This window comes from Thamnophis sirtalis, unplaced genomic scaffold (genome assembly GCF_051295495.1).
Source record: "Thamnophis sirtalis isolate CommonGarterSnake01/CBP01778 unplaced genomic scaffold, rThaSir2_p1.2 scaffold_3, whole genome shotgun sequence".
NCBI classification, from domain to species: Eukaryota; Metazoa; Chordata; class Lepidosauria; order Squamata; family Natricidae; genus Thamnophis; species Thamnophis sirtalis.
In genome coordinates this window covers 96,956,279-96,979,791 of record NW_028261383.1, presented here as the reverse complement: position 1 = coordinate 96,979,791, position 23,513 = coordinate 96,956,279, and the positions used below count along the sequence as shown (strand labels likewise).

The following is a 23,513-nucleotide window of genomic DNA, read 5'->3' as shown; positions in this document are numbered from 1 at the left end:
TCGCGACGACACGACATGTGATCTCAATGCTCTGAGATCGCAGTCGACACTTTTGTCTCTGGGTGGTCCAAACGGACCTAAACCGTCCTGTAGAGACGGTGAACAGGAAGAATACATCTTGCTGATCACAGGGACATCGCAGTCTCTGATTAATCCAAGGGAAACTCTTCAAGCCAGTGACAAACAATCCAGCCAAATGGTTGATGGGGTTGGGGTGGCTCCAAAATGGAAGGATATGGAAAGGGAAAGTATTTTCAGCTGGTGATGAATTTTTACTGTTTTAAAAGTGACTGCCTAGAAAAAAACTTAAAATTAATTTAAACTGGAGAACAGAAGAAATAAGCAGCAGAATTAAATTTGGACTGATTTTGAATAGTGGGTTATCTTACTTTTTAAATGCTATTTTTATGGATGGAATTTATGCAAACCTTTTAAAATGAAAGGATTAAATTTCATTCTTCTATTTTTTTTTTTATTTGACTACTCTCCATAATCTATGGACTAAAACTCTCCTCTTTCATTACTGTGGGTGTTTTTAAAAATCGGACCTTTTTTTAAACTTGAAATACAAAAAGATTACAAAAAGAAACAAAGAAATGGTAACATTGTAATTTTGTAACGCTGCTACTCGGAAGCTAGATGTTTGTGTATTGGAAACGAAATACTTTTTTCACTGATTATCCTGGCTTGGCACTTCAAGGACTCACAGCTTGTTTATAAAGAGTCAAGAAAAACACACAGATGCCCCTTTGAAGTAGATTCTTAACCAGAGAAACGTGAAATGTTATTGTGATGTTTAATTCTGCTAAAACCTTTTAAGATAGAGTAGCAGTGTTTGTCAGCCATAAATCATGGCGCAATCTAAACACCAGAAAGAAGTTTTAAATCTGCAAAAGATATTCTCAGAAATACAGAAATTACCAAATACAAATAAGAGGATAGAGAAGAAGTTGGATTACTTAGTGCATTTAACAGTAAAATATGATGGAGAAGGTGAAAATGTTTATCAAATGGAAAAAGTGGTGGTTAAAATCCAAAAAATCAAAGAGGAAAATGAATATAAAGAAATTAAAATTGCTGAGACTTATGGCGATTGGTTTGTTTTTGAAAATGGAAAGAGTGGAATACTGAAAGAGGAATTAAATGGAGGGGAAACTTACCCCAGATGGGAAGATACAGAAGAGGAAAAAAATAAAAGAATTTATGGTCTTAAAGAAAGAAATCTTATTAGCAATAGTTTTGATAACATCACCGACAAATATAAGCAGATTAAGGAAACAGAAGAAGGGCATTGAAACTACATGAGAGATCTTATAAGCAAAGAGTTGCTAAGAGGAATCATACAAAGCTGATTAAGGAGATGATTAGAGGATTGATGCCACAAATGGCAGAAGAGATGACACTGTTTTGTTACTGGAAAGATACAGGTTGATAGATGGAAGAGTATAATTTAAAACTAGCTAAACTTAGTGAAATTTAGTGATAGGAGATATAGTTAAATAAATAGTGGATAATGATAATATGTATACAATGTGTTGTGTTATGATAATAACCTGATATGAATATTGAATGGCACCCATGAAAGGAAGATTAGAAACCCTTTTGGATTATATATAAAGGTTAATAATAATAATAATAATAATAATAATAATAATAATAATAATAATAATAATAATAATAATAATAATAATAAAAATAATAATAATGCACTGGCTGATTATTTAAAAGAAAGTCAAGAACATCTATTAATCGAAATAAAGAACAAAAATCTACTGAAGGCCCAACAGACAAAACAAGAATACAGAAAAGATGTGATAAAATCAAGAATGGAGAGTTGGCAGAACAAAGCACTGCATGGTCAATTTCTGGAAAAAATAAAAGATAAAGTGGACAGTGAACAAACTTGGTTATGGTTAAAAACAGGTACATTAAAGAAAGAAACAGAGTCACTAATCCTGGCTGCGCAAGAACAAGCTATCCGCACAAATGCCATTAAGGCCAAAATCGAAAAATCCTCTGATGATGCCAAATGCAGACTTTGCAAAGAAGCTGACGAAACTGTTGATCACATACTCAGCTGCTGTAAAAAAATCGCGCAGACTGATTATAAATTGCGGCACAATTCAGTAGCACAAATGATCCATTGGAATTTGTGCAAAAATTATAATATTAAAACAGCAACAAACTGGTGGGAACATCAGCCTGAAAAAGTCACAGAAAATCAGATGGTCAAGATCTTGTGGGATTTCCGTATACAAACCGACAAAATACTGGCGCATAATACACCAGACATCACACTGGTTGAGAAAAATAAGGTCACAATCATAGACATCGCAATACCAGGTGATAGCAGGGTCGCCGAGAAGGAATGTGAAAAAATCGCAAGATACCAGGACTTAAAAATCGAAATTCAACGACTATGGCACAAACCAGCAGTGGTAATTCCAGTGGTAATTGGCACACTGGGTGCTATTCCAAAAGCACTGGAATTACATTTAAAACAGTTAAAAATTGACAAAATCACCATCAGTCAAATGCAAAAAGCCGCACTGCTTGGATCTGCACGCATATTACGAAAATACGTTACGACGTCCTAGGCCCCTGGGTGGGGCCCGACTAGTAACCAATGCCAAATCCGGCGAAACAACTGGCCGCTGTGATACAATTGTATAATAATAATAATAATAATAATAATAATAATAATAATAATAATAATAATAATAGAATTAATTTAGATTTGGTTAAGTTTTGATTACTGGGGGGGGAAATGATATGATGCAGGATATAGTCAAATAAAGGAGGGATAATGATAATAACATATATATATATATATATATATATATGTATGTATGTATGTATGTATGTATGTATGTACGTACGTACGTACGTACGTACAATATAAGGAAATGAGATGTGAATTGTAAACAGTGATTTGGAAAGAAGGATAGAAAACTTTGTTATTAAATATATGGATGTTTAGCTAGAATAGGACATAAGGATTTAGTGTCATTGGAGGATTTTAGAAATAGTAAATGTAATGCCAATATGTGGTAATGTATTAAATCTTGGTATATTTTATGATGAAGGACATTTAAACAACTATAGTCAAATGAAAATGGAGGTATGATGACGGTAATATGTATAAATATCTGAGTTAAAATACTTGAGTTAATATGAATTATGCTTGATGACTACGGAAGAGATGCACAAGTTTTTTGTAACCAACTGATACACTTTCTACAGTATGTAAAAAAAGGAAGATTTTATGTGTTGTGTTTGTTTTGAAAATTAAAAAAAACTTTAATAAAAAAGAAAAAGAAAAAGCACCTCTGAGTCAACTATGAGCTGAATGACTGAGAATCTCTATAGACCAGGGATGTCCAAACTTGGGAACTTTAAGACTTGTGGACTTCAACTTGTGAAGTCCACAAGTCTTAAAGTTCCCACATTTGGACATCCCTGTTATAGATAATGCAAACTATACTGCTCCAAGTAACCACTTTACTCTTTCCAATGCTCATGTGAAAAAATGGGCTAAAAAAACATCTTCAGTGTTTCTCACATTAGAATGCTTTGGAAGCAAAGATGATCTGAAGCTGAGAATTAAAACTATTCTAAAACAAATAATTCTAGGTACAGAAGAATATAAACTATAGTTTGATGGATACTTTACACAAAATGACAATTTGAGTCTTATTCCAATTAAACACAAACAGGATCATCTGAATGCAGTTCTTTTATCAGCTCTGGACAGATCATTGGGTTTAATAAGTACTGTATGTTTTCCATAAATCTTTACCTGGGGAGAAAATATGAATTAATTCTTTGTTCTTTTTCATTCCACGGTGCTTCGCTAATTGTGGGGTCACTATTTCTGAGTTCAATTTTTCAACTAATACTGTGTCAAACTGGAGACCCATGGGCTGGATGCATCATGTACAAGCCATGACCAACCAAGCTCCGCAAAGGGAAAAAAACATTGTAATAGGTCACATGATGGCAACGTGACGCGGTAAGTTTGATACTGGTGCTCTAGATCCTATTGCTGGTATAAATGTCTACAAATCAATGAATTGGCATGAAAACAATACTACATACCTTTTGGCCAGCACTGCACCTGCCCCTCATATCTAGAGCAGTGTCTCCTTTTGTCATGACTACCCTGTAATTGTAACTCCTCCGTTTGTCAGAAGCAGATATATTCTCATCAGCATCAGACCGAATTTCTATATAGTCAATATCTTTAGGGAGAAAAAAACAATTTTATGTAGTTAATTGCCAAAGCAATTTTCTTTTCCTTAAAGCATTCTAATCATTATCTACGGCATAAATCCACTCTATTACCACGTAGGCATAAGTCATTTGTCCACAATATAGTTACATTAGTTCAGATTTTTGTCAAAAGCTTTTTCAGATCTTGTTTAGGTACTTATTATGCATTTTCATTTTGCATCCGTTAGCCAAGGAGAATACATTTTCCAAACTACTCTCCAATGCACTGCTCACAATATTTTTTTCCAGAAATGTAAATGCGAAAGGTGTTACTTTTTAAAAGTTAAAAGAAATTTCAAAATGCAGAATTCTGGTTAACTCAGCAATGCAATATATAGAAATCTGTTAAGAGTAAGATGATGATGATATAAGAAGGCAAGAAACAGGAAAGAATTCATATAAATGTATCAATTGAGATGACTCAACTGGAAATGGCATATTGCTTATTATGAAAGATTATATAACCTCTCTAGGAATGAATGATAAATCTATTTTTATCTTAAAGAAAAATGATCTCAAAATTTTATCTCCAATACTCCCCCAGGCTGGATAAAACCTACTGCAAATATGTACTCTGTATGTACCTTGTCCCCTGTACGTGCTTCGCCACAGGTCACGAATTATCTTGTTAATTTCTTCCATTTTCATGCTATGAAATGTCATTATTGCTCTAAGAGATGGAAAAGAGTAAACAGACTTTAAAATTTTAAATTCCTTTGCTTTCACTATACTCTGATCAGGCATTGCTGTGCTTTGATATTCAAGAAAGATGCCAGAGCTATATAAAAAGTTTTGCTACAAGCATGATAAAAAGACTATTGCCTAGAAACTACACTACTAAAATTCCATATATTGAACCTTATAGGATACCTCCACATGTTCTCAGAAGATGCTATAATAAATGTCACAGCAATTTTCAAATAAATGACATCACAATCTAACAGAAAATGGATCCATTATTCTCATGGATCCAAGTACACTATACAGGGCGGGGCATAACCTTTTCCTAGGGGGTCACAGCAACACTTGTAATAACAACACAAATAATTCATACACCATTCGAAAGCCCATCAAAAACTGAGTTTATTGACACGATTTAATAGTCAGTATGACCACCATTAGCCCTTCGAACAGCATTCAAACGAGGTGGATAAGAACACAACAAATCTTCAAACAGTTCCGTTCAATTTTCCAGATTTTTCAACACAGTTTCCAAATTCATTCTCAAAGTTTCAACCGAATATCGATTTTGACCTTGCTCCTGAATCATCAGAGCTTCCACTTCATCCTTAATTATGGCCCCAATGTTCTCTGCCGGATTGAAACATGAACGATATCGACAAATCGTTCGCAATCCGACTTGCATCGGGATTTTCGTCATTTTCACAGCCAAGAAACTGCATTGGGTTTTGAAGGATAAAGGGGAATCCTGGGATGGCAGTTATTTCCGTGAGAAAATTTTATTGGAGAATGTCATTCCATTTCTCAGTGATCCAGACAATGTCTTGGTGGTTGGTGAGGCTGTCTTTCTTCATGACAAAGCTCCTTGCATGCGTGCAAATGCGACTCAGCAATTGTTAAAGGAAAACAATGTCGAATTTTGGGGCAATGATGTCTGGCCGGGAAATTCGCCAGATCTCAATCCGGCAGAGAACATTGGGGCCATAATTAAGGATGAAGTGGAAGCTCTGATGATTCAGGAGCAAGGTCAAAATCGATATTCGGTTGAAACTTTGAGAATGAATTTGGAAACTGTGTTGAAAAATCTGGAAAATCGAACGGAACTGTTTGAAGATTTGTTGTGTTCTTATCCACCTCGTTTGAATGCTGTTCGAAGGGCTAATGGTGGTCATACTGACTATTAAATCGTGTCAATAAACTCAGTTTTTGATGGGCTTTCGAATGGTGTATGAATTATTTGTGTTGTTATTACAAGTGTTGCTGTGACCCCCTAGGAAAAGGTTATGCCCCGCCCTGTACAAAGACTGGGACTATGGAGTAGGCATTCATTGTTTAACATTGATCAGAAATAAGGCCATAAGTAGAAACAAATTAAAAGCATTCTGCATCCACTTAAAATAATCTTTAAAAGAATTTCTTGATTTTAAAGTAATAAATTTAATCAGGAAGTATTTAAAGGATACTATTTATTACAGTAATAGTAATGTGCGCTTCAAAATATTTTTCCTCCTTACAGAAGTAGAAACATATAATTATTAGGACACATTTGGAATATAAAAAGATTATTGACCAGGTATGCCAAATAAAAAACAGGTAATTAATACATAATACAGCACAATTCATATATAACAGGACAGCTAAATGTCTCTGGTTTATGCCCATGTAACATTAACTTGGTGTCATTCCTCCCTTGCCAAGAGTTGCCTAGTAAGCCAGGATTTTTCATTTCACCATCTCAAGATATTCTGTCTTTAAAATGGCTACTTTTGAACAAACATCCATATAAATATAAAATAGCTCAGCTATATAGGTAGTCCTCGACTTACGACCACAATCGAGCCCAACATTTCTGTTACTAAGTGAAACATTTGTGAAGTGCATTTTGCCCCATTTTACAACCTTTCTTGCCATAGTTGTTAAGTGAGTCACTTCATTAACACAGTTGTTAATTTAATAACTGGGTTGTTAAGTAAATCTTGTTTCCCCAAGCATCCTAATTTAGATTACATGACTGTGGGGACAGTCATGCAATTGTTGTGTGAAAAATGGTCCTAAGTGATCTTTTTCAATGCTTTTGAACAGTTACTAAATGAACTGATATAAGTTGAGGACTCCCTGCATTCATTAAGATGTTCAACATTATTTCCTGAAAGAATTTTTTTTGACTGCCTGGAAAAAAGAGACATTAATCAACATGGCAGGGGAATAAATTCTCTTTTGACACATTATAAGCTAATACTAATTTCCAGAACTTTTAAACCAGATGGAGGAAAAAAGATTTTTTCCCCATAAAAAAAATTGTCCCAAATGTTGTTTTGTAATATATATAATTTTTACTTTAAACAGTTTTAAAATAATAAAACCATTCAAGTTTTGAAAGAAAAAAAAATAAAGAAAAATGATAGAAAAGAAAAAAATATAAACAAGCAGTTTCCAACCTTAACAGCAGTTATAAATGCATTTATATTTTACTCTTTCTCTCTGTAAGGGTAGACCATAATTTGCTTCATTCCATAATCTACCCTTTCTAGTAATGAAAGCTATAAATTACGTTCATGTTATTCCTTTTTTTAAAGCAAAAAGTCCATAAAGGGTTTCCAGTCACTAATAGTTATTGTCCTTTCTTCAATTAAACAAATCATTTTCGTCTTCTCTGCTTATTCTGCCATCCTCACCAGCCATTTCTCAATTGTGGGAATTTCAGGGTCTTTCCATTTTTTCTTTGCATATAATAATGTCACAGCAGTTATATATAAAACCAATATTCCATAACTCTTTTTTAATTTTCAATTTAATAGCCCCAGCAAGAAGAGTTCTGGTTTTGACTGGATATTAATGTTTCTTTGTATTCCCTGTAAGTATTCGAAGCAAACCTTTCTGGCTTTTTTGCAGACTACCCGGTATGATAAAGACACTTCATAGGTTCCATATTTACCACAGAAATCTGAACTATTTTATACTAGATAAATTATTTTTCTGGAGTCATGTACAAATGTACATCAATATATAAAAAGTTCTCTTTTAAATCATAATGTAAATTTCAACCCTTTCAGTCATATATTTTCCCCTTGTTCTAGCCAGTGACGTGCAGTCAGGGGAGGCAGGGCCTCACCATTGTCATCATGAAAATAAAAGGAAAAATAAAAGGAAAAAGGCTGAGGTAGTTACTGCCAGAGTCACAGTGGATGACTCTGCTTAGTGCTTAACTGTTTAAAAAAGCCTCTAAAAAAAGTGCCCTCTGCAGGAGGTGGCGAGAGAACCACGTGCCTCATTTAGTCTATCTTTATGATCACTTGAGCAGAGCTAAGCAAGGGTTAAAAGGCGAAAAATTCCTTACGTAGATGAGGCACGTGGTTCTCTCACCTCCTCCTGTAGAGGGCACTTTTTAGAGGGTTTTTTTAAACAGTTAAGCAGAGTCATCCATTGGAGGCTTTGGCAGCAGCTAACCCAGCCTGACTTCAGCAGTTCTTGCCTTTTTCTTTTTACATTTTCATCATGGCAGATAAGAGCAGAGTTGAAATCCTCTGTGACACAGCTGGAAAAGGTATGTGGGTCGGAGGGAGAAATTCAAAATTAATGTAATTTGTATTATTGTAAGTAATTTTAAAGTAATTTTAATTTTAAAGCCCCATAGAGCGTCCCTGCCGCCATGTCCCTGCTGCCATGTCTGCCATAGAGCAGGACACGTCCAAAGCCCTGCCGCCATGTCCGTTATAGAGCGGGACGCGTCGAAAGCCCTGCCGCTGTGTCCGCCATAGAGCGGGACACGTTGAAAGCCCTGCCGCCGTGTCTGCCATAGAGCGGGACGTGTCCAAAGCCCTGCCGCCGGGTCCGCCATAGAGTGGGATGTGTCCAAAGCCCTGCCGCCATGGCTTTCGCCTCAGGCGGGCGAAAGAAAGTGCTCCTCTCCTCCCGGCACGCACCCCACTGATTAAAGCGCTTCCTTTCACCTACCTCAAGTGGGCAAAAGAAAGCGCTTTAATCCTCTCCTCCCAGCACGCACCCTACTGACTAAAGTGCTTCCTTTCGCTCTCCTGAACTCTGCTGTGGGCGAAAGAAAGCACTTTAATCAGTGGGGTGCCGGGGGAGAAGACTGCCTCACCAGTCATAAACTTCACCGCACATCACTGGTTCTATTAGGTCTTAAGTTCTTAGCTCATTTTATCATACTCTCACTTATTCTTCTGTTTCAAGTTTTAACAAAAGTTTATTTATTTTAGCAATTACATGTTAATCATTTGTGCATAGCTCAATTTCAAATTCTGTCCTGTACCAATTAATTCAAAATGCCCTGTTATCTATTTTAAATCTTTCTCTTAACTGTGCATATGAAAACCATTGAAACTAAATGCCTCTGAAGTCGAGTGATCTCTTGATTTCATCTTATATTCTTCATGCTTTGGAACATGAACCATCTGTCTTGTTATTTCTTATCTATAAAATGCTGAGATCCTTAAAGTATTTTGGGCACAGTCTGAATTTATATCTACTCTATAGTCTCAATATGGCATTTCTAATATAGTGATCTTTAAAAACTACAAAAACCATAGTTTTATTGTACCACAGAACGTCATGCCATCCAAACCTCAGGTTGTGCTCTGCTAGTGCTAGAATTCTCTTATTTCTCGGCAGCACCCATTCCTTCATCCAAATCAAGCAGCAGAATGCAAAATACGTTTTCAAATCAGGCAGCCCTACTCCTCCTTATTCCTTTGCATCTTGGAGGTATTTATATTTATATTTAACCCTTGACTTTTTCACTTGCCATAAAAATCTACGTCTTTCTTTCATTGCTTAAAAGGCATATCACTGAGAAGAAGAAATAGGATAAACATCTGGAAAAATGTAAGACAAAAAATAGCTGAAATATAGGGCATATAGTGATGTTAACTGTATAAAATTGAGTAAGAAAAGATAAAGAAATAAGTAAAGAGAATAATGATTGAAGTTGGTATAGTAAAACTATAGTAAAAAATGATTTGTAAAGATTAGGTATTTAGTAATGATATGTAAGCTTAAATGAATTAATGGGAAAAGTTAAAAGATTATATAAAAGAGATGAATATTGCTGAAAGTGTGGAGATTAGAATATACAAAAATTATGATTATAAATGGGATGTATAAAATGTGACCCAGTCAACACTATGTCCATAATGTATGATGGGGAAAAAAGAAAAATTGTAATAAAATTATAATAAAAAAAGGCATATCATTTTTCAAAATACATGTTGTTTGAAACAAAAACTACATTCTAGGGAATACTTTCATTTTTATCACTGAAATATTCCGTAAAAATGACAACTGTAATTTCTCCCATCTTAGAATATCTTTCTTAATATCATTCCATGTCAACATAACTGTTCTGAAATAACATATAATTCACATTAGTCATAGTAATACCCATTCCTCAATCTTTAAAACACTTTTTACCTTATTTTTTGGAGTATAAGATGCATCTTTTTCCTTCAAAAAAGAGGCTGAAAATCTGGGTGCGTCTTATACATCGAATACAGCAAACTTTGCCTCCCGAAGCCCTGCCCAAACGGACCACCCCCAGCCCCCAGCAGCACTCTATAAGCCTCCATAAGGCTATGCATGCAATTTTTTTGACAAAAAATGGGCCGATTTTTGCAAAAAATGGGCTGGTTTTTGCTCCTTCCCCCCCCCCCCAAGCACCCTGCAAGCCCCCCATGGCTATTCATACCTTTTGTTTGGAAAAAAAAAAAAAGGACTGTTTTGGGAAGGTTTGCAGAGTGAAAAACTTTTTTTTCTTTTGAAAAGCTCTTTGATTGATGACAATTAGATTGATCAAGTTCTGTGCCAGCAGAAACAAAGTCTTAGATGCTGCAGATTATCAGCAATTTCCTTCTCCAGCACATGGATAAATACACCTGGAAACATCTACCTACCTACTTACCCTTTCTCTCTCCCTACCATATTTCTTTCTCTCTCTCTCTCCTTCCCTCCCTATCTACCTACTTACCTACCTACTCTCTCTCTCCCTACCTATCTACTGTATTTCTTCTCTCTATTTCTCTCTCTATCCCTCTACCTACTGGTATACCTACGCATATACACTTTCTCTCTCCCTACCTACCTACTGTATTTCTCTATCTCTCTCTATTTCTCTCTCCCTCTCTCTATCCCTTTATCTACCTACCTACCTACCTACTTATCCCCTTTCTCTCCTTATCTACCTACTGTATTTCTCTCTCTTTCTCTCCCTCTGTATTCCTCTATCTACCTACCTACTTTTTTAAAAATTTGCCTCTTCAAAACCTTGGTGCGTCTGGTTCATCTTATACTCCGAAAAATACGGTAAATCAATTCCTTTGGCTCTTCCATCTTCCATCTTTTTTGTTAACTTCACAAAAAAAAACCAAACAAACTCAAATTCTGAAAAAACTAAAATACATGTATGTGACATAATCTTCATTTCAAGCCAATCACTGATTTAGATATACTATAATAAACTTGTTTTATTCATAATATTATCCTGTTTGTCTAAATACATAATTATTTTTTACAATTTAAAAGTATAATTCAGAAAAGAATTTACTACTAGGATTTACTTTGAAATAGTTTAAAAACTTTTTTTGCACTCCTGTCCGTGTGTGCATATATGTGTGTGTGCATATACTTTTTATGCCTTGTGAGGCCTACAGAAAAGAAGATCCACAGGCATTTGAGATTAAAAAAAATCAGAAACATAGAAGGCCACATCCAAATCAGGCATAGAATTCTTCTCTAATGAAAGCAACACTGCCATGATAGAGTTTTGCCCTTGAGGGCTAAACTGCCCTGCTGGTGCTCTCTCTCCATTTATTAATTACAAGAAAATATTTCATTTGTGAACAGTGTTTTAAAACTATTTCAACTTTAGAAGGAAAAAAATAGTGGGGGACATTTCCCATTCTGAATTTTTAGGTTTTTCTTTTCTGAGCCTTCAAATCTTGGTTACTCTACAACTGATTACCTACCATTAATTATGGTAATTATTTTTGTACTTCTACTGTATATATCTCATTTTTCTTAATTATTTATGCTTTTCCTGTCAAATCATATATTTATGGTCACTTCGTGCATCTGATTGTATGGAACTACACCATTATGTTACGCTAACAAGAGGCTGAAATATTAATAATACAAATCTTGTTCCTACTGTTTTCCCCAAAATAAGACCTCCCCAGATAATAAGCCCAGTTGGGCTTTTGAGCACATGCACTAAAATAAGCCCTGCCTGAAAATATTGCAACACAGAAGCAGCCATGAGGTGACCACGGTCGCCGCCTCCTGGATCTCAAAAATAATAAGACCTTCCCGAAAATAAGGCCAAGCGCTTATTTCCAGGGTCAAAAGAAAATAAGACCCTGTCTTATTTTCAGGAAAACACGGTATATAGCTACTAATCCTTCTCAGTAAGAAAAGCTTTTGTATCATTCCATTATAATTATGATTGGATGGTCACTTAAATTATGTAGTTACCTCTATGCTAGACTTTTGTAATTATAATAATAGCAAAGGCACAAATAGAAAATATATAATGGAAAATATAATTTGGTAGATGGTGTAATGAAGCCCAAAGGTGTTCCAAGAACTCTTGGTTTCATTGTTGTCATTAGTTATATTTAGTCAGGCTTCCGTTGTAACACAGGATTTTATAGCAGCTTTTTGGCTGATAATATCAAATTGACTCATGGTTATTTTCTACTAGTGAACGAAATGGCATATTTTGGATATATCAGATAAACAAAAAGAAAGAGAAGCATATTTACTTATCATGTTTAATCTTATCATGTTTTTAAACATATAACAATAAAAAATATTTCCTTTTTGGGAGTATAAAAAAAGAAGTTATTAGTTTAGTTTTTGATTTCATAAGTTGCTTCTTTTCATTTAAGCCAATACTTCCCTAATGTAGGTAAATTATTCCAATTGGGTAAAAGTGGTTTTATGAATCCATTACCTATCACAAGAGTGTCATTTAAATTAACTTAAAGATCGCCATGTATATTAAAATATATTTGAAAATCCCTAACAGTATTCCTGTTAAGATAAAAAGCTATGAAATTACCAATGGTAATTTGTAGAAATGACATAAAAATCTTTAAGTTACTGCCATTTGTTTAGCAATCAAAGTTATGACAGTACTTAAGGAAGGAGCTTACAATTAGTCCTTGGAAGTTTGAGAAGACTTTCTAATAAGCAGTTTTGGATAACAGAGGAAAAGGTTGAGAACCACAGCCTTAGGCTGACAAAAGCCACAATGCAGGGAATCCTCAACTTATGACCACAGCTAAGCCAAAAATTTCTGAAGCAATATAGTTGTTAAGTGAGCTTTGCCCCATTTTATGACCTTTCTTGCCACAGTTAAGTGAATCACCACAGATGGTAAATTAGTAACATGGTTGTTAAGTAAATTTGGCTTCCCCACTGACTTTCCTATTCAGAAGATCCCAAAAGGTGATTTCATGACCATGAGATACTGCAACCATCATAAATACATGCCAGTTGCCAAGTATCCAAACTTTGATCATGTGACCATGGGAATTTCTGACACATTGTTTTAGTGCCACAATAATCCAAAACCACTTTAACGAAAGACTGCAGAAGCACCAGGATATTGATCTGCCAGGTCTTCTCCAAACCTAATTATAGACATAGCAGTTCCTTATTTTTCAGGGTTCCAAACTGAAGGACAAAAGAATTACAACACTCTAACGTACGATAATATAATAGACATTACCCCACACTCCAAAGTCTATTACTGTACGATGAACAAAATTACAATATAGAATGTGTATTGGAAGGGATGTTATAGGCCAACTAGTCAAACCCTCCATTCTGTGCAGAAATCTAAAAGTACCGTATTTTTTGGAGTATAAGACGCACCCTTTTCCCTGAAAAAAGAGGCTGAAAATCTGGGTGCATCTTATACACTGAATACAGCATTTTTGCCTCCTGAAACCCCACCCCCTTCACCATAATGGCCGTGCATAGCTTTTAGGAGGCTTTCATAGAACAAATTAATTGAGTGATGAATATTTTGTTATTCATTTTGTTTGTAGGTCTGCTTTATTCTAAATGTGGATGAGCAGTAGCAGATTAAAAAGATAAACTAAAATAAAACCAAATATATGCAAAGTCTTGTCTGCTAATAATGACTACCGTATTTTTCGGAGTATAAGACGCACCATTTTCCCTCAAAAAAGAGGCTGAAAATCTGGGTGCATCTTATACACTGAGTACAGCATTTTTTTGCCTCCCGAAACCCCTCCCCTTCACCAAAATGGCTGTTCATAGCCTCTAGGAAGCTTTTAGAGTCTCTAGGAAGCTTTTTAAAAAATGGCCCGTTTTTTTGCTTAATTTTATCCCCTAGCCCCCAGGAGCACTCTATAAGCTTCCTAAAAACTATCCATGCCCTCTTTTTTTTTACAAAAAACTGACCTGTTTTTATGAAAAACTGTCCGGTTTTTTGCTCCTTTTTGCCCCCCCCCCAGCACTCTGCAAGCCCCCTAAACGCTATTCATGCCATTTTTCGGGGGGGGGGGAATGGACCTATTTTTGTGAAAAATGGGGCATTTTGGGGAGGATTGCAGAGTGAAAAAACTTTTTTTTTAATTTGCCTCTTCAAAACCTTGGTGCGTCTTATACTCCGGTGCTTCTTATACTCTGAAAAATATGGTAGACTATATTTGAGTTTAAATATAGATTATTCACCCTAACCTAAACAATATATGAGAGTATACAGAGTTTATTCAGTTTTAGCAACCCAAGTATGCATGTCTAATTGCAACCTAGAACATACTTGCAACTTGGATTTTAGCAGGTATAAGAACTAGCCAAAAATCAGATCCTAGGTTTCCAAAATTTAAATAGAGATACTTTTTGCAGACAATATCTTCATATTCATCCCATCCACCCAAATAAGCTCTTGTACATATATTCATGATTTATTAAAGAACAGCTAAATGTTATTTGGGTTAGTTTGAAATAGAACTATTTCGAGTATATGACATTACTCACTGATCCAGTGCTCTATAATAAATGTCAAGATCCTTGTTTGCCAGTTCTGTGGTCCTCATAACTATCATCATTTCTCTATATTTCTCTTCAGCATCTTTAAACTGTTGTTCTTTCAGCTCTCTTTTATATCTCAGGATCTCCTCCTCAAATCCATGCTGCCGACCCAGTGCCAAACTATGGCTTCTTTTCAAATCCTCTATTTTTTCTTCAAAATGTTTTTGATTTCTAAGTTAAAAAAAAAGATCAACTTACAGTTTTATTATTACAGTTTTCCAGGGCACAGAAAATTATGAGCAAAAAGTATTGCCTACTTGATTACAAAAGAAATGTACATGAGGAATTAGGGCACTATGGAAATTGAGAGGACATTTTCAACAGAAAGAAGCAAGAATCCTCATTTTAAATGAAGTATAATACAATGAAAAACAAACTGTTAAAGTATAAAATGGGATGAAGAAATGACATTTTAACAGACATGTGTATTAATAATGTAAAGGCACTATGACTGAATGCCTGAGTGCATTCAAATCTCTGAAATCAGAGGTTTTGGTTTATAGAAGGAAAATAAATTTAAAAAGATACAAAGAAAGTCACTAGCTTCATGATAGCCGATATGCAAACATGATTCAACCATAGATGACAATAAATTAGCTTACATCTTTAACATATATTTTTCATAAGGGAAATGTTTCCCATAATATCTAAAAGCCATAGTTACCATTAACTGATCTGTAGTTTTAATCACTGTTCCAGTTTAAAGATAAAATAGTCTGTAGTTCTCCACTTATGACTGAAATGGAACCTGCTCATTATGGTGGCAATTTGCAATGGCCATTAAAGGGAGATGGCCTCACTTAATGACACCGCCCCCCCTCAACCCTGCTCTCCCTGAGGCAGTCATTAAATGGTGTCTCAGGGATAGGGGAGGCCCTGGGGAGCCATCCAGCTAGATCTAAAAAGGAGGCAGACAAGCAGCAAATGGCTTTGCAAAACCAAAAACAGCGGAGCAAGGGAAAAGAGTCCAGTTACATTAAGGCCTGAGTACCACCTTCCAATGCTGAAGAGGCTTCCAAACAAGTCTACATGCATGGTTGTGAGAAGCCCTGATGCTCTGAAACACCAGGGCAGTGGAAGCTTAGTGATCTAGCCATAGGTCACTACTAGGCCTCTGATCTGATCATCTGGCAGTCAGGAGACCTAGGCTCTCCTAGGGTTTGGGGAAGCGAGCCTGATTGTTATAGTGATATATGGCCATTCTACCTCTGCTGAAACTTTTCTGAGGCAGCATTTCACGGTTGAAACAGCTTATAACAATTTATATATCAGGATGTTCTCAGCATTAGTTTCAGATCCCTTACTTTTAACCTGAACCTGTTTGCTTGAGCCGTGCCCTGTCAAGCAACAGAAAATAATTTTGTCTCATTATATTTCAAGAATTACAATAGCTGTTTAGCCATGATATGCCTCTGATAAGATGAACTGCAGCTCATGAAAACTTATGTCTTTTCATAAAAATAGTCAGAAAAGATGCCACCAGACTCTTTCTAATTAACAGCTGCCTTATAACTATAAGCTTACAACTATAGAAATGATGTAGAAATTACATCTGATCTATGCTTAATCATGGTAACAAATCAATAGAGATATCAACATTAGAGGCAGTGAGCCTTGCGATACCACATGTTGAGCATAAACAATAGAAGAAACACTGAAGCACTATTTAGTTATCAGAAACACATGGTCTGAAATCAGTCAAGTTGATTGCTCATGCTACAATTATTGAGAGAAGAGAATCATCTAATCAAAAAAGTAGGTTTACAAGAGAGTCTTCTATCACTAGGCAGACACTACAAAGATACTTGTGACCACATAAGAAAAAATACTTAAAATGCAAATACTTGAGGTCTAATGCCTTTGCTTTAGAAATGATTTTTCTTTATAAAGCAAGATATACCTTTTCAGTTGTGGTACTTGCATTTCCCCCATTTCCTTCAAAAGCTGTTTTATGTTATCTTCAACTTCTTTTAGATCTTCCTTTCTTTTTCTTAAAGTAAGATTATCTTCTAACCATCGTTCCTGAATCTAAATTCAAATAAAATGAAAAGTGAATTATTCTATACTATTTTATCCCATTACAATCAGAAGAACATACGGTAAGTAATGGGTTTTGTTAACAAGGAGCTGTTATCAGATTTGAGTATTTGAGTATTTATTAATACTTATAGGCCGCGCTTTTCCCTGAGGGGACTCAGGGCGGCTTACATAAAATGAGGAGGGGGGGGTATACCGACAATAGACACAAACAATACATAGAAGTAAAATAGTAAGCAACATTCATTCATCATTCGGGTGGGGACAATTATCTTTGTCCCCAGGCCTGACGGGCTAGCCAGGTCTTAAGGGCTGTGCGGAAGGTCTGGATGGTGGTGAGGGTACGAATCTCCACGGGGAGATCGTTCCAACGGGTCGGAGCTACTACTGAAAAGGCTCTCCTCCGTGTAGTTGCCAGTCGGCACTGACTGGCAGATGGAACTCGGAGGAGGCCTAATCTAGATATTCTCCAAGACTGCAACATCATGATCCTTTAAAATGATAAACGAATTTTAATTTCTTGAATTTCATGACTTAACCAGAGAAAGTTGCATGGGTAAACCAAATTAGCTTTAAAAAAAGATATGTCCACTCACAGTTTGAGAATCTGTTCAAAAATACTCTTTAAGCTTTACTTTAATCTTTTAGATGCATATGTTATTTTAGAGTTATTTTGGTGAACAGCTAATCTACACTTAATGATCGGTTGCTTAACACCAGTTTGAAATTATGATGGCCTTGGAAATGGTTATTTATGCCCCATAAAGGACTTCTACCACAGAATGTTGCACACAGCCCTGCCCCGCCCCCCGTCAGATGATTGCGATCTGGCTGTTCACACCCATGTCCAATTGCCAAGTGCCCCATGGTCATGTGATCACAACTTGCAACGTTCTCTGCCAACCTTCCCAGAAAGTTAATGGGGAAGCCAGTAGGGGAGGCTGCAAGCTATTATCATCTGTAAGCAAGACTCCCTTTCATCTCTGGGAGCTGGATGAAAGAGGTCCTTGCCACAGCTGAAATTCAAGCATGCATGGAGCCCCAAATCCCTCTCTCCCAATCCCTGCAGAGAGCCCCAAAGAGGGAGGGAGGGAAAGACATCTAGCTCTTGTTCTGCCTGAACCTTGGCATCTGAAATTCAAGAATGCTTGGAGCCCCAAACCCCTTTATCGCTGCCTCTGCACACAACTCTTCAGAGGCAGAGAAATACTCCCAGTTCTATGCCTCACAAGCTAAAATCCAATCATTCAGAGAGGCCAAATTTCTCCAGTCACATGGGCTTAACTACCACTTTGCTCAATGACCTGGACTCCAATCCCAATTGTAGTCATTAAGTGAATTATTGCAATAGTTAGGACATCAGGTGGGAATCTATGAAATCCAATCCCATCTTAGCCTCAAAACCAACTTGGACCAGTCACTGTTTCTCAGCTCTAGGGAAGGAAGCAATGGCAAGCCATTTTCTAAAATCTTGCCAAATAAACTACAACAAGGTACTAATCAAAAGTCAACACTGACTCAAAGGTACCTGATGTCTTAACTATTATTAATTTAACTGACACCGGAACTGAACTTTTTCCCCCCAGATGAAATCACATTGTGCAAGAAGAATCATGTCCAGAATAGAAAGATATATGTAGAATCAAATTGTGCATTAAATCAATAAAAAATACTTCCACCGCAGAATAAGTCTTCTTTATTCTTTACTTTCCATAGAGACTCTGAGGCATATAAGGCAGCACATAGATAAGCAAGTCTCTCTGCACAAGTGAATGTCAGCCAAATGCTTCATTCAAGTATATTTATTCAAGCAACATAAATCATTTTAAAATTTCATACTATTGTATTTAGGTTTACAGAAGCAATAAAGAATAAAGCAAGTTCCAAAGGACAGAATTAGTGTACTGATGATTGCCATTCAATAAATAGAACAGTTTATTTTCTGAAATAACATTCAAGATTGAATGAGATTACTAGTAAATTGTACCCCCATGATAAAGCATAGGAGGCATTTCTGCTTCATTTCAATTACTTCTTAAGTATCAGAGGATTTTATTGCAACCACTGCACAATTACATTATAAAGTCACAAGTTAAATCACTGTCACTTGTTTTATTAAACTGTATAATAATTATCAGCAAATATGATGCAATTCTAAGATATCTAAGATATCACAGTGGTTCTTGTCTATTAACATTTCAGATTAAAGTATTACTAAAATGTGGAGGAAACTATGCATTATACTATTAGATTAATGGAGGAGATAAAGGTACCTTTTGTGTATCAATATCTTGCCTAATTGTTCCCATTTCTTTATTTATCTTCTCTTTCTTTTTCTCACAATCTACTACCTGAAATGTGACTTCCTCCAGTTCAGATTCCTTTTGCTACAAATGAAAAATAAATAAACATTTTAGTGTTCAAAATTACATGTAAAATCTTGTGATGAAACTTTCTGAAAATTATTATTATTTATTAGCTTTTTGCTAATTACCTGCTTGTATTCTTCTTTCCCTTCTTGGATATAATTCTCAATCTCTTTCATATGGTTATGGACATTTTTAACTTTTTCTTTAATATCATTTATCTGTTAAAATACATAAGAAGTATGCTTGATTCTAAGAAATATAAATAGAAATCAATAGAAAATATTGTTCAAATAATATATATTTCAAAACACTATAGGTTCTCACTGCACCTTACCTTAATTAGAGCAGAATGTTTTGAAGAGAAACAATATGAAATTTGTAACATGTTGCTCAGATCGTAGGAAATAAAATGTTGATTTTTCCTTATAGCTCAATTGTGATTTTTGCAAAGATTACTGTGAAGATCTACAGGTGTCTGGTTATTATTTTCTTCCCCGCCCCTTGGTAATGTTTGATAAGTGGAGGGGGAAGGGTTTTATAACATCCTTTGGGGAAGTACCATTTCAAGTGTAGATGCCGGACAGCTATATAACTGTAGAACTGGCAACTTATTCTTAACTGCTTTTCTAATAATCTTTAGCACAGATAAATGTTTCTTGTTCCATAGCTATTATGCAATAGACTAATATTAAAGCTAAGCAAATCTTTTGAAACAGAAATTTTGCATTAAGTAATGAAGCAACACCTTTCTTCAAATGGTTAAGGCAGGAACTTCTTTTCTTCAATTCTAATACGTATTTGAAGGATTTCATTTCTCACCACTCTTCATTGCAAGAACTGTCTAATGATTCCTGTCATCTGCTTTCATTTCCTTCAGAGGTTGAGGGTCTAGGGTACTTCCACATGACAGTTGCAGTATGTTGGACCCCTCGCAACATGATTTGAAACTAATCTCTTCACTTGTGATAGCTTCAAGCTGCTAAGTACAGAACCAAATAATTCTGTATAGGTGCAAGAAGTTATAACAGGACCAGTCTTCCTCTTTTGAAGGTAACATGCATTCTAAGCCTGTTATTATTTGTGATGTGGCAAGAACAAGACAGCATTTTTGCAACCATGTGTGTTCACAATAGCTCTAACCAAGACTGTAATTATCAGTAAAGAGTCTTTTATGTTTGTGAAGAATGGAGAGAATGTAATAGCTCACTTCGGACCAGAGGCTGTGTATGGAGTAGACTGCTTCTATAAGGGAAAATTAAGGGAGGTTTTTAAAAACTTGTGAAAATGATGAGAAAGAGATCTAAGTTTTCGTTTAACTGTAGGATATAGTGTTGGGCTGATCTGAATGGTTGTCAAACTTAAAAACAATAAGAAGATGAAAAAAATAACCAAAATACCATAAAATAATCAATAACCAAAAAATAAATTTCCTACAATAATATATAAACCAATTCAGAGCCAGCAGCCAACCTTCTCTTGTGTTATTTTGTAACTTGTATTCTTTTTGTTCAACAACTCTTCTTTTTCTTGTTGTAGTTTTCCCAAAGTTGTTTCCAAAGGAAATAACTGCTCCTTTGCTTCCTGAAAAGAAAAAGCACACAATTATCTTTTTTTTGTTTCAAAAATCTGCTTTTTACATGTAGCAGTTTTATGGTTATTTGATTGAATGTATAAAGCTGAACAAAATTGAAACCAAGGCAGGAATAGCCATGATAGTTCTGATATTCACTTGTTATTTTACCTTGATCTCTCTGTTTAAAGATTGCACCTCGGTTGCTAATTCTACAGTCTGTTCTTCAAGTTGCTGTCGACGCTGCATGCCGCTGGAAATCTGAAGTTTCTCAGCTTTGAGTTCATTTACTGTGCACTTTAAATGCTGGACTTGATTTTGTTGATCTTGCTTGAGTGTCTGCTTCAGTTCAATTTTGCTAGTAACTGCAAGCAAAATGAAAGGGAGTCACTTTTGAATAAACTAGGAAAGAATGCAAATAATTGGATGAAATTTGGTCTAAAATCACGATGGCAAAAATGTGCAGTAGAGTATAGTGGGCACCTGGTCTGCGACTCCTTAAAGCAGCAACTTCTTTCCCAGGATTACATGGCTGCCTTCAGCAGCTGCAGCAGAATACTAAAAAGAGTGTTAAGATTCACTCTTAACAGTTTAAGAGGTTACAGGCACAGTGAGCCCACATGTTCGCACGCACCTTTTTGAATCTGAACCTGAATTATCAAATACAGTGTTTCAAACATGGACCAAATATATCTAGATACTTAAAGAAGAAAATATGTGTTTGCTATTAGGAGTTGCAAACACATGCAATGCTTTATTTTGGCACTCCCCAAGTCATGTTTTGGATATTAAATTCAAAGTCTGGCGACTTTGAATTTAATATACCAGGTCATGATTGTCCCAAAGGTGCTTTTTCAAGAGGCAACTAGACTTTCTGGTTTTTCTTTGAAGACGTTTCCCTTCTCATCCAAGAAGCTTCTTCAGCTCTGACAGGATGGTGAGGAGTGGACGGTTTGAAAGAGAGGTCAAATAGGCCATCTATGTCAAAATTGAACAGCCCTCTCTCAACACAGGGATAGGGATAATAGACATCATCTATTTCCAGTCTACAACATACTCTGTTCAGCAGTTCCAAGAAGGCTCGACACCCATTTGCATTAATCAGGTGACCCTGAGGACAGAGATAAACTTCCAGGTAGCCTTAATGACTCGCTAAAAATGCAAATGACCAGCTGTCTGCAAGGAGTATAAATCCTTCCATTCTCCACCATACAATCAGAGTTGAAGAAGCTTCTTGGATGAGAAGTGAAATGTCTTCCAAGAAAAACCAGAAACTGCAGTTGCCTCTTGAAATAAAAAACACATTTGAATTAAATCCCAGTGTTGCACAATCATAGTCAAAGGCTTTACTTGCTTATAAATATAGCATTACAGGTAGTTCTTGCTTGCCATGACTGGGACCAGCAACTCCATTACTAAGTTAAGCAAATTGTTAAGCAAGACATCCCATGACCACAACAGACTTAGGGACTCACTTCCACTGTGGTTGTTGAATGAATCACCTGTGGCTGTTAAGCAAGACAGCTTATGACCACAACTTGTGATTTTACTCCCAGCTCCCTCATTGACTCTGCTTGTCGGAAGTAGGCTATGAAGTGCACCAATGGTAATCGGGTCATGATGGATATTGTGTGGGGTTGTTTGGAAAGAAATTAATAGGCATACCTTCAAATTAAATTTCAGTTCTAATTATTACATTTAATTGAAACAATTTGTGCTATATCATTATACTTGTAATTAAAAATTAGGAAAAACTGCTGGAAATAAAGAAACAAAGATCTGTAAAAGAGTCTCCAATATTTGAGTTAAGAAAAATGTATTTGTTAATAATATTACTTTTTATTAGTGAAAGTAAGGATACATTTTAATTTTAGCTGTGCACTTGTAACTATAAGTATTTCTATCCTACTTTTTCTTCGGGAGCTCAAGGTAACACAATATCACTCCCTCTTCATGTTTTTAATTTAATATAGCAACTCTTAAAATAAATAGTGGATTATTTGCTAGTATTTCAAATCATAAGATGGGCAGCATTTAATTTAGTAAACCAATAAATATCTTCTTTGAGGAAAAATGATTCCATGATTTTATTAATTTTAATATTAATTGATTTTAAGGATTTTGCATAGGAAACACAGTTAAGGAATGCAGTTTTAGTTATGAAAGCATGATAACTCCTTATATGTCATCACCTGTGTCCCACTGATGTTTTTTTTCCTGTTTCTCTTGGCTCACTTGCAAAAGAGTCCGGCCCAAATCCACTCCCTGGAGCCTAGCAGTCTGTTGAGCAATTTTTCTTTCAATATCCTTTAGATCAATCTGGGGGGAAAAAAAACCCGGAAAGAAAATGTTGAGAATCCTGAGGTGCTTAACATAAATCGTCCTCAATGTGCAACCATTTATTCAGCAATCATTTGAAGTTATGATGGTGCTGAATGAATATTTATGATGGTGCTGAATGAATAAGAGCCAAGGTGGCGCAGTGGTTAAATGCAGCACTGCAG

At 35.7% G+C, this 23,513-nt stretch overlaps 1 protein-coding gene across 2 annotated transcripts in view; it reads right to left on the bottom strand.

The window, feature by feature from the left end:
* RAD50 (RAD50 double strand break repair protein) overlaps positions 1-23,513 on the bottom strand; it is a 49,040-nt gene that overhangs the window by 4,508 nt on the left and 21,019 nt on the right. For both annotated transcript variants that reach the window (XM_087709561.1, XM_087709562.1), the window contains exons 16-24: positions 23,202-23,328; positions 21,181-21,374; positions 20,910-21,020; positions 19,565-19,657; positions 19,344-19,457; positions 16,934-17,061; positions 14,980-15,204; positions 4,857-4,942; positions 4,099-4,241 (exon numbers count right to left, since the gene is read on the bottom strand). In XM_087709561.1, coding sequence (XP_087565687.1) covers positions 4,099-4,241; positions 4,857-4,942; positions 14,980-15,204; positions 16,934-17,061; positions 19,344-19,457; positions 19,565-19,657; positions 20,910-21,020; positions 21,181-21,374; positions 23,202-23,328 — 1,221 coding nt within the window. The remainder of the gene's footprint in view (positions 1-4,098; positions 4,242-4,856; positions 4,943-14,979; positions 15,205-16,933; positions 17,062-19,343; positions 19,458-19,564; positions 19,658-20,909; positions 21,021-21,180; positions 21,375-23,201; positions 23,329-23,513) is intronic.